The sequence below is a fragment of the Gymnogyps californianus genome, chromosome 1, assembly GCF_018139145.2.
Source record: "Gymnogyps californianus isolate 813 chromosome 1, ASM1813914v2, whole genome shotgun sequence".
NCBI lineage: Eukaryota > Metazoa > Chordata > Aves > Accipitriformes > Cathartidae > Gymnogyps > Gymnogyps californianus.
Window position 1 is genome coordinate 152,593,271 of NC_059471.1, and position 11,751 is coordinate 152,605,021.

Consider the following 11,751-nt stretch of genomic DNA (forward strand, 5'->3'; position numbering starts at 1 on the left):
TTGTCTTTTTTTTTTTTCTCCTACCACAGCTAATATAAAGAACCCAGCTATATATATATGTATGTGTGTGTGTGTATATATTCCTGGAGAAATTTGGCTAAAAGAAAGGAATACTTCTGAGGGCTTTTTAGAAATCTATAGTTTGATCTTTCCGATTGATTCCAGTTTGGGTTTCATGTGTCTCTTAATTGGAGCAGCACTGGATTTCTTGAGAACTAATGCACAGAAAAAAATCAATTCATACTAAATTTACATTAACTTTTTATAAAGAGAGGTTGTGATCTAAAGATTGTGGGACTAAAGAGCAGTTATATGTAATACAATGTGGCAAAACCTATAGTGTATTTTTGAATCTGTATAAAGCATGCATGCTTGTAAAATCAAATCTGCTGTGAAAAATAAGCTTTCTTTTTTTTCTCTTCAGTTCAATAAGACTGGGATTGTAATATGCGAATCGGACAAAGTACACAAAATAGTAGCTATGACTTTCTCCAAACCTGGGTTGCATGCTGTACACCAAATCATTCGGTGTCTTCCCTCTTCTTTGCGTGACTGCGCTGTGTATTTGTCCAGGAAACCATGCACAACTTGTGCCACATTCCTCATTCAAGGTATATAATACATTTTTAATCAATCTCATTCAAGGTATATAATACATTTTTAATCAATCTGTGTTAACTGCAGTTCTACCTGAATAAGAAGAATAAATGACCCCGCTAAACATCCTGTCTAGAAAAATGTTGTACGTGGCTCAGTCCAATAAATCCCTCCTTAGTCAAGTAATCCTTTTTTATGCAGATAGTCTCTTAGAAATAAGTGAGACTGCTTGCTTGGGAAAGGATTGGCAAACTGTGGGTGGTCGTTTATGAAAGTGAAGTACCAGTTGTTGCAATAGTGTTATATTCAATTCAGATCGCATTGCAATGGGAGTGGTTTAAGCCTGTGGGTAACTATATAGGCTTTGGACTCTTGCGTATACACAGAATTGCAATGCAATAGAAAATTGGCCCACTGTTTCAAACAAAAAACATGTGAATTGAATGTCGCACCCAACTGCATGGCAGTTTAAGTGACTTTCAGTGTTTGTCTCTAGGTTCAGTTTCTTCAGTCTATTACTGGCCAACGGCTCCTGAAAAAAAGGGAGATGATTCAGTGGTTAAGGAAGATACTCAACAAACTGACCATATGTTTCTTAGAAGTCATATAAGTAGCAGTGTGCTCTTACCCATGACAAGCTTTGAAACTGTGAAAATGATTGCAAAAAAAATACGATGCAAAGGACAGCTGAACAGCAATTTTAAGAAGTTGCTTGATGATCAAATTAAAGACTTTGAAAAATATTGTTCACTGTTTAACATACATAGCTGCAAAGATACGTGTCGCAAACGGATGGAAAATGCTTTTCGTTGCTATGTTTTTTTACTGGAATGTTCCCAACTTGAGAAAAAAGAACTGAAGGAAAATGTTCATCGACATGCATTGCAGCTTTGTTATTTTTTAGCAGCAAGATCTGGTAAGTTTTGATGAGAGTATATAAAGAATAGTAACCAAATATAAAGAATGGATTACTGTATATTTATTTTTTATTATTCCTGTTGATTCATTCAGCTAGTGCAAAGAGTAAATATTTCACAATGTATATGGGTATCAGAGAAATTGGCATGCTTTCCTAACGTAACTGCTAAAATATTTTTCATTAATGTATTTGTTACACTAATGTTTAATATTATTGTTTATAATGTTTGTTGCAATACTGAGCTTAAACCTAAAGCAGAAAATGGAAACATATATTACAGAAACATAGAAAATAATATTTTATCACTTAATCCATTTTGGAGGGGGGAAACAATTTTATAAATATATATATAAATTTATATATATATTTATATATTATATATATAAATTTATATATTTATATATATAAATTCTTAGTATATTGTTAAAGTACCTATATGAAGTTATAGCGGATCTCATCAATGGAAGATCTTGATGTATTTATAACCTGGTATATTCTGTTATCAGGATTTTGTATCAAGTTAATACTCTGCAATTACTAATCAAAGAGTTACTGTGCCTTGAGTCAGATTTTAAGTTGTTGTGTTCTTCTGAAATCTGACATTGGTTGTACTTGATAGTAGTTATGCCTCATTGTGTTACTGTGTATGGCTATCTGTCTAGAATTGGATAATGTATATGCATGGAGGGATTCTTTCAACATATAAGCAGTCACTTATGCCTTCCGTTTCTATATCATTAAAGCACTGCATGTTAATCTGTAAAATACGTTTCGAAGTGTGAAAAAAGTATATTTTTAAGTGACATGAAAATCTCTCTCTGTTCTAAAAGATGATCCAGACCGAGGTGTGGGGTGTACACTCTACAGTCAGGACGGGTATTTTGTAAGTAGATTGAATTCTCCAACACTTGTAAAATTTCTGTTCAGTGCTCCAAGGGGTGCAGTTTATTTGACCCAATGTAGACATCTGCAGTGTAGATGCCTATTTCTGAGCTATTGGCCCTGGCTCCCCTTTATAGTTGGTGGAGATCTAGAGCATCATTCATCCCAATCCAGAGTCTGGAATAGGCCACGTAGACCTGGTTTTCTCCCTTGAATATAAAGGGAGTCTAGGGTGACTAGTTCAGGTGTAGACATGTAAAGAAGTTAAGGGAGATGAATTTCCCTCATGAACATATTCTCCCATAATAAATATGCTAATAGTAATGATAATATTTTATCATTTAACTTTTAAAAAATAATCCCTGAGGCCCACTAAAAAGGAGGATCCTAAGTTTCTTGCAAAGGTAGAGAGACAAAATTGTGATGGTGATGGAATAGATGGAGAACAATGACCTCACTGGATGCAAAAGCAAAATTAGCTCTTGACTGTGTTAAAAGGGATAACATGATGGGGTGGTAAGATGCTCGTGGCGAAGTGTTAAAGCTGATTAAAAATCTGATATAAATAGCTATAAAAACTTAGAAGTTATATGTACCTAGAAATATATAGACAGCATATATTTAGGTTTTGAAGCTGTATTAGTAGGTGGTTAAAATATTGCTGATGTTTGGAAGGGTCTGTTAGATTTTGATTATTTTATTTCATTTGGTTTTTTGGCAGTTTGGGGCAGGTTATAATGGATACCCCATTGGAATATTATATGCAAACTTGCCCTGTATGGGGAGAAAAAACCAAAAGGCTGGACCTGCAAAACGGGAAGTTGTTCTCCATGCTGAAGCAAATGTTCTCCTATACAGGTTATTGTTACAAATCTAGTAATGGAGTGACTTCACAGGCATTCTTTGTGGCAATAGATGTGAATAATGTGTAGTGTGAATAAAAGTCAGTGGCTAACCATGGATTTTCTCTTTGGCCTTTCCATCTGTTCTTCACCCGTTAATCCAGTTTCAAAGACTTAACATTTTACAGCTCTGAACTTATAATCAACATTTTAAAGTGTGCGTGTCCTCTCCTCCACCCGCAGAAAGGTGTGGTACCACCTTGTATTCCTACACTGCCCAAATAATCACCCAGTCTCGTTGTGATGAAGCTCTAAACAGCTTTTGAAAGACACAGTCTGCAGCATTCTGCCTGACAGTCTTTTTTGGTGGTCCTTAGGCTAGCAAGAGAAGCGTCAAGTTAGCCAGATCCCTTAAGACTCTAGCTGTCAATAGTTGGAGAATCGTTAGTCTGTAAAACCATATGGCTCATAATGGTAGCACTTTTGTATACAGAGAAGTAGAGGAAGCAACAAAGATGAGATATTTGAAGGGAAAATCAAGATGAAATAGGAAACTTGGAGGAGGATATAGAGAGTAATCTAATTAGAAATAATAGTCTTCAATGAAGATGCTAATTTTATTTTAAAGAAATGTAAACATTATGTTTAGTTTTAGCTTTGCAGAAAATGAATTGATTGTGCAAATACATATATTTTTCAGATCAAAGCCCAAAATAGAAGAGACTGATGTTCTTTACTGCACCAAACCTCCCTGTCATGACTGTCAGAACCTTTTGAAGGATATGAAAATCAAGACAATTCATTGTGTAGAAGAATTGTCCAAAAAAAGTGAAGTATGCTTATGTAATATTATTTATTTATTGTCATAATGTAATTATATGTTTGGGGGGAGGGGGGACAGTTTATTTGTAGTTGACTTACAGACAAAGACATCAGTTCTTACCCTCCTGTATAGGAGAGGAACTATAGCAGATCATCGCCTATGAGATGCTTCATTCTTCGTACTCACATACAGCTGAAACTTTACAGCTTGCTTTCTGCCTTGGAAATCTTTACACTCAGATACTTCTAAAGTCAGGAAAGGAACAAGTTACATATTTTAGGATCTTGCACTGGGGAAGTCCAGCCTCCTGTTTAGGTATATCTATATGGCAGAGCTCTGGAGTGCTCCCTGATTTTGCATCTGGATGCTTATTCTGGCTGTGCCTGAACTCTTATGGTGGTGAGACCTGGATATGTGTCTTGGTTGCTATATGCAGGAAACCTGGGCATAGATGCTGAGGGGAGCTGTGGTGTGCTTCATTAAGACCTCCAATATGAAGGAGTACCTCTGTCCTGCATTGCACACACTTACCTTTTAATCCCTCAGGGTAACTGCAAAAGTCTTCTTTCTAAGTCTCACATTCTCATATTTGAAGTGTCTGATGAGTTTGGCTTCACTGTTTACAGGTCTGTGCCAAACAAGGTATTTTCAGATTCATCACAAGATATCACCCTCCCTTTAGTGGAAAGAACAAGTATTTTCTGAGTTTGCAAAGGAGTATTATTCCTTTCAGGGAAGTCCCATAATTACTTAACAGGATTTATTCGGATGTAATTTAAATCAAATAATTTGTGTATGGCTTTGGAAAAATCTTTCTGAAGGAAAAGGTCTCAGTCTTGGTTCAGGCCCAAGTATCCAGTTAATTCCCATGTTCTAGATTAAATTCTACCCCTATAAAGACAACCATGGCAAAGGTATTCAAAGTCGTCTTTGCCTTGGTTTTTACTGCCAAGATTTGCCCTCAGGAATCCCATGTCCCTGAGACCAGTGGGAAGGTGTGGAGCAATGAAGATTTACCCTCAGTAGAGCAGAACCTGGTTATCGAATATTTAAAGAAGTTGGATGTACACAAGACCATGAGACCTGTCAAGAAGGTGACTGGGAGTAGTTAGCATGGATTTATGAAGGGGAAAACATGTCTGACTAACCTGATATCCTTTTATGATGAGATGACCAGCTTGGTGGATGATTAGAGAGCATTAGATGGTTTTAATCTTGACTTTAACAAGACTTGCACCACTATCTCCTGCAGCATCCTCATAGACAAACCAATGAAGCATGGACTAGATAAGTGGACAGTGAGGTGGATTGACAACTACCTGAACTGCCAGACTCAGAGGGTTGTGATCAGCAGCACAAAATCCAGCTGGAGTCCAGTCCTTTGTGGTGTACCCCTAGGGTGGATAATGGGACCAAAACTGTTTAATATTGTCATTAATGACCTGGATGATGAGTCAGAGTGCCCCCTTGGGAAGTGTGTAGATGATCCAAAACTGAGAGGAGTGGTTGGTAGACCAGATGGTTGATTCAGAGGGACCTCAACAGGTTGGAGAAATAGCAAAACAGGAATCTCATGAAGTTCAACAAAGGGAGGTGCAAAACCTGTACACCTGGGGAGGAATAACCCCATGCCCCAGTACAGGCTGGGGCTGACAACTGGAAAGCAGCTTTGCAGAAAAGGACCTGGTGGCCCTGGTGGTTAGGTTGACTGGGGTGCAGCAATGTGCCCTTGAAGCAAAGGCCAACTGCCTCCTGGGCTGCGTTAGGCAGGGCATGGCCAGCAGGTTGAGAGGGGTGGTCCTTGCCCTCTGCTCACCACTGGTCATACCGTGGTTGGAATGCTGTGTCCAGTTCTGGCCTCCCCAGTACGAGAAAGATATGGACATATGAGAGCGAGTCCTGCTAAAGGCTGTGAAGATAATTAAGTGATGGGAGCATTTCTCATATGAGAAGAGGCTGAGAGAGCTGAGACTGATCAGCTTGGAGAAGAGAAAGCTCAGGTGGGATCTTATCCATGTGTATAAATACCTGATGGGAGGGAGTAAAGAAGACAGAGCCAGACCCTTCTCAGTGGTGCCCAGTGATGGGATAAGAGGCACTGGGCACAATTTGAAATACAGGAAGTTCCACTAAAATGTAGGAAAAAACCTTTTTGCTGTGAGGGTGATGAGCACTGGAACAGGTTGCCCAGAGAGGCTGTGGAGCCCCCATCCTTGGAGATATTCAAAACCTGAGTGGACACAGCCCCAAGAGATCTGCTCTAGTTCACCCTGCCTTGAGCAGGGGGTCTGGACTGGTGACCTCCAGAGGTGGCTCCCAGCCTCAGTGATTCTGTGAGTGCCTGGTTTATTTGTTTGCTTTTATATTTCTTTTTTCTTTTAGGATCATGTAGATGATTTAAAGGAAAACTTTGACTATCATGAGGTAGGTTTGCATATTGAAGGTTAGACTCAGGGTTGTTTTACTAGAAAGTATTTCTTCAACATTCTTTTAATAAAAGCATAGAATAGTTTGCTTTGATACGTGTCATATGTGTCATCCTTCTGGTTTGCCTTATTTGTTTGTTTTTTTTTTTTCCCTGTTGCTTTTGAAAAGCACATTTTTCATTAGATGGAAAGTTCATGAAAATACATGTTCATGAACCATTTGATGATACATAAATATGTATTCACCTGAATATACACATCAGAGCTTTCAGTCATTATTTCGAAATTCATCAGTAGTTTTGGGAGCCGGTCATTCCCAGATGTAATAAAAAATAATTCAGCAGGTAGAAGGCATGTCAGAAGTGGAAGCAGATGATGTAGAAAAATATTGCTTCACTTTTCAAGATCCATCAGATGCATCTGATGGACGTAAAGCAGTCTGAGTAGGGAAAAGAGGGAACTGGGACACACAAGACTCCTGATGAACTGGATAAATGCTTAGAGGAGAGTAAGCTATGCAATTGACTTTTATCTTCCTCTATAGAACTGGAATAGACAAGAATGACTTCAAGGACCCATGTTTGTCCAGTGGTCCAAGAAATCTTCATGGTAGATTGATTAATAGCTGTTAGATATAATGGCAGATTTGAGCAGACAAATTGTGGAAAGTACTAAATAAATGTTCACTTATGCTTTAAATAAATTTATTGGGTTTTTGTTTGTTTGTTTTTTTCCAGTGGAAACAGTGCAAACCTCAACTTACGGCAGGTAGGGTTAAGATTAATTTCCTCGTCCTTTTGTACTGTTCCATTTGGCTTCTTTTGGTATTACTCGGTGTTTAAATTTAGAAGCATGGTATGCTACTAAGTATTTTTCTTTAAAGCCCTTTTTGCAGCATGTAATAAATAGAACAAAATCTGGTTATAAATTGCATATAATTATTGTAAGTTGAATTGAGTTACCCTTAAATTAGTTCTGCTCGTTCCAACCTTTCTTGGGTACTCTACATTATAAATATCTGTACCCTGCAGATTCCACTTCTGCCACAATACTTCTGAATATGCAGAAGACAGAATTATACAGAAATATTGCCCTTGAGGCAGCCAGACCCTGTAACTGGTTACAGTTGAAGAGACAGAGGAATAACATAGCAAGTTTCTGGGGTTAATGGTTTCTGCTCTCTCTCTTAGTCATTAATTTTTCGATTTTCCCCAAATGACTAATCAGCATCCTTCATGATAGTTTTCTTACTTCAAGCTTTTTCTGTGAAGTTCTTCTAGCCTTAAATGGATATATCCAAATCTTTGGAGGTACTGGGCTTGAGTCTTCCCCCCATGCCTCTGGCTTTATGCTGTTCTGAGTTATGCCAGTTAGGGAGTCAGGTCACCTACCACAGAATAATGTCATTAGTACTGAAGTTTTCTTAAATAACTTATAATTTTATTTAGACTAGACAACCAGTAAAAAGTAACAGAAGTTTTTAAGAACAGTGCACAACATTTTGAGAATACACAAAATCTTGTATACTTCTTGCTTGGTTTAAGCAAAAACAAACTTAGAACTGAACTAAAATTTTGAAATCTTAATGATTTATAAGCTGAAGCACCATTGCTCTTACTGAGGGAGAATAGAGATTTGAAATCAAATCAAGAATTGGAAGAAAACTGAAATTAGAAGATAGAAACAAAAAAAGTTGCTGACCACATCTTCATGGAGTGTGAAGATGCAATGGACAAGTGAGTTGGGGAAAACTATGTAACTGAAGAGAAGTAAGGGATAGATTATTTTAAAATCGAGGAGAACAGTGTATATTTGCAGTAGAATGAAATCGAACTGATGGGGAGAGTGAGAAGCAGGATGATGAAGTTCGCATAAGGAGGATGACAGGATGGCAGAAATGGACAAGCAGAGACTCGGTATCAAAGACAAGAAGAGGCAGTCCTGAGCGTGAAAGCAAAGGGAGAGAGGAGACAGTGTAGGTATTGGCCATTCTGTACATGAGGAAAGCATTATGGATTTGTAGGTTAAAAAGGTGGAATTCAAACTCTAAAAAAACCCCAACAACAACCAACCCAACCCCCTTGTCACCACCACCACCATTGGGGAGCCATATTTACTTCTATGTGAAATTCAGTTAACTGTTTCATGTCTGGGCAATTCCCATTCATTTTAATATAGTTTCTTTTGGAATGAAGTATCAGAGCCTGAACTTCGATGTCCTGACTGTCAGACATTGTCCTAAACCAGTCGTGGCTTCTGAGACACCCAGTGTTGATAATGAGAGGAGGAGGGCTGATACACTGCTACACTTCATGTAATCTCTTTTTATGTGTTATTCCTAATCTGACCTTTTTCTTTTCTGCCTTCCAGTACCCAGTGATTCAAAAGACAATGGAGGAACGGAAGGAATGAATGATGAAGGCAAAGTGAAATAAATTCAGTAAACTTTTCACTGATCATCATAGTTTTTGATTTCCCTAATTTCATTTCCTTAAACAGGGTTGAATAAATGTAGTTGTCCTGAAAGCAGTGAGCTGGATATTATACAGCACAGAGAGCTGATGCACGAGCTTCTGATGTATCTCTCTGGCAGCATGTTTGTCTTCATTTGAATTTTACTTTAAGTAAAAGTAATTGTATCCATTTTTTTTTCAGTCTTACCTAATGTTACTGAAATATTAGCAAAAAATATAACATAAAAAGGGAAGGTTTTGTACTATGATAGTTGAAAGATACAAATTTTGAAGAAGACTATGACACAGGAGAATAGAATTGGCCATTCCAGATATTGGATATTCCCATACTGTTTCTTCCCTCTTGAAGTCAATAGAAATCATTCCGTATGCCAGCAAAAAAGAGTAGATAGCATTAAAAAAATAAAACCAACGCAGGAAAAAAAGAGATCCAGGATACCTCTGCACTCTGTCAAGCAAAAGCTCCTGGGATGATCATTACCATTTGCCTCAGAGGACTGGCAGGCATAAATGGATGTGCTGATGGGTAGAGTGCAAAGACAAGGCTCTTTACAGGGTAACTGGCTCATCAGGCTCCGATACATTATTAGGAAACAGTTCTTTAGTTCAGCATGCATGGGAGTTATAACCCTTTTCCCCAACTTTTCACCTAGGACTGGAGAGCTAGATAATTATCCTTTCTATCTCATTGCCAGTAATTATTTACTAATTTTATGACATTACCTACTTTTTCTCCAAAACTGTTTTGATTAGCTTTTCTGTCCATTGTTTCTAGGTCCTCCTGTTCCTCACCTGAAGAAAGAAGACCTGTGCATCTTTTTAGCACTACATATGGAAAGTTCACCAAGTAAATCACAGAATCCTGTGAGTTAAGTCAACTCAAGCATGTTCATTGTTATCAAGGCTAAAAAAGCCATAGTGTCCAATAGCATCTTGATTTAAAAATTGCTGACATGGTGTAGCAGGCAAAATGATCTTACCTTGGGAAAGTTTTACTTAATTCAATTTATTGCAAGTAAATACAAACTTCTGTTTACTGAATTGGGTATTGAGGGAAAAAAAGAGAACATAAGGAGTTAAACACCAAAGTAAACATCCTTCCTCCGTTTTTTTCCAGGTTCAACTTAAGCCAAACACCTACCCTCCCACCTTCCTAGTCTCATCTTCCCTTGTTCTCACCGTAGGTTTTTCTCAGTCAGTCCCAATTCCTTCAGTGAGGCGACGGGTGGTGCAGGAGCTTGGGGCTGTGTGCGTGATGGTTGTCTGCAGCTCCTCTGTACTTCTTCCCAGTTTTCCTCTGCTCCTCCATGCTTCCTACTGGCCCTGCCCTGGCATGGGTTGTCTGCTGGCTGTGGTCCCTCAGGAGTGTCTCTGCCCCAGTGTGGGTCGCTTGTGGGCCACAGTCCTGCAGTTAGGATTTTAAAGTACTGTGCTTAGACTCTAATAATTTTTGGTAAATCAAAGCTGTTTGAGGTTTTGAAGCTACACAGATGTCTGGTGGTTCCTACCGTGAGTATCCTTTGAATAGTGTTGGCATTTGTTTGAAACTACACCTTGTCACTCCTTTCTCCTGTTTTGGTAGTCTGTAGTAGACCAGCTATTGCGATATTAATCTCCCTACTTTTTTCATGATTTTACAGGCTTTCCAAAGGTCTATCTACCTCTTACCCCTTTCTGGACTCCAGTCAAAGTATTTGTGCTGTTGATCTAGAATACAACAATTGAGTTATGTGCTGTAGACACACCAGAAGAGACTGAAAATCCACAAGAATCAGCATGTTTCTAGACTGCTTGATCCCTACCCTTTTTAAACAATTCTTTTTCTGTGGGATCCTTTGATTGCTATTACTTTACATACACATAATCTGGATGGACTGTCATTCACTGAATGGTTGTACATTCATTTGTATACATGTACATTTATTTGTTTATGTGCATGCAGTATGACAAAACTGGAATTGTCGTCTGTGAAGCGAGCAAGCCAAAGAGGATTATTACAATGGGCTGCTCAACAGAGGAACTTCATGCTGTGCCAAAAGTGCTGTTAAGGTTTCCTAATGCACTGAAAGGCTGTGAAGTTTACATGTCTCGGATGCCTTGCAATTATTGCGCAAAATTGCTGGTTCAAGGTCAGTATCAGAACTGAAATGTCTCCTAGACTAAGATTGCACATGTGGCATACTCACAGGCTGGTAAACTAGTCATGACAGTCATTTCTCTTCCTCTTTATTTTCTTCCATTTTGCTCTCTGCATTTTTCCTCAGTTGGTTCTATATGAATCATTCAGATCACTGTCAGAAGCTGATGTAGCTAAGTATCTTATACAATAGGTAGCTGTGATTAATAGAGAATATTAAGATGTGATTCATAATGTCATTGTACAAATTGTTGGTATTTACTAACACATGGATCATGAAGAGTGCAAGTCATTAAATGAAAAAAGAGCCACCAGAGCTTGTAGAGATGCTTGTTAAATGAGAAAAAAAGTTAAATGAGTGGTCCCAAGGGATGTGGAAATCCTGAAAAAATAATACATAGATAATCAACCCCAAAAAATAAACAAAAAGAAAACAGCCATTCCCATTTAAGTCATTTATCAGACGAGGAATGTACCTCAGGTATTAGTATTCAGGATAACAAGGGAAGTAGGTAGATTTTTTGCAGACAAGTTAATCTGTAGTACTTCACAAATGATAACGCACTACCTATATGTTGAATTTTCTGGGTTTTTTTAGATGCCTAATTGATACACATATTTTTCCTTTACAATAACTTCAATAACTTCCTG

At 38.1% G+C, this 11,751-nt stretch overlaps 1 protein-coding gene across 1 annotated transcript; it reads left to right on the forward strand.

Moving 5' to 3' along the window:
• The first annotated feature begins 1,110 nt into the window (after positions 1-1,110).
• On the forward strand, positions 1,111-8,924 carry LOC127017966 (cytidine and dCMP deaminase domain-containing protein 1-like). Its single transcript, XM_050899332.1, has 7 exons — positions 1,111-1,513; positions 2,347-2,399; positions 3,120-3,256; positions 3,941-4,073; positions 6,446-6,487; positions 7,227-7,257; positions 8,860-8,924. Exons 1-7 carry the CDS (start codon positions 1,186-1,188, stop codon positions 8,922-8,924), a joined length of 789 nt encoding a protein of 262 aa, XP_050755289.1. The 5' UTR covers positions 1,111-1,185.
• Positions 8,925-11,751: the final 2,827 nt, after the last annotated feature.

What these genes read in the sequence shown, in the direction of transcription:
- LOC127017966 (XM_050899332.1), top strand. Translation starts at nt 1,186, where the DNA reads ATGTTTCTTAGAAGTCATATAAGTAGCAGTGTGCTCTTACCCATGACA. An exon ending in ACAGTCAGGACGGGTATTTT is followed by an intron (nt 2,400 to 3,119) that starts GTAAGTAGATTG and finishes GTTTTTTGGCAG; the next exon opens with TTTGGGGCAGGTTATAATGG. An exon ending in GCAAATGTTCTCCTATACAG is followed by an intron (nt 3,257 to 3,940) that starts GTTATTGTTACA and finishes TATATTTTTCAG; the next exon opens with ATCAAAGCCCAAAATAGAAG.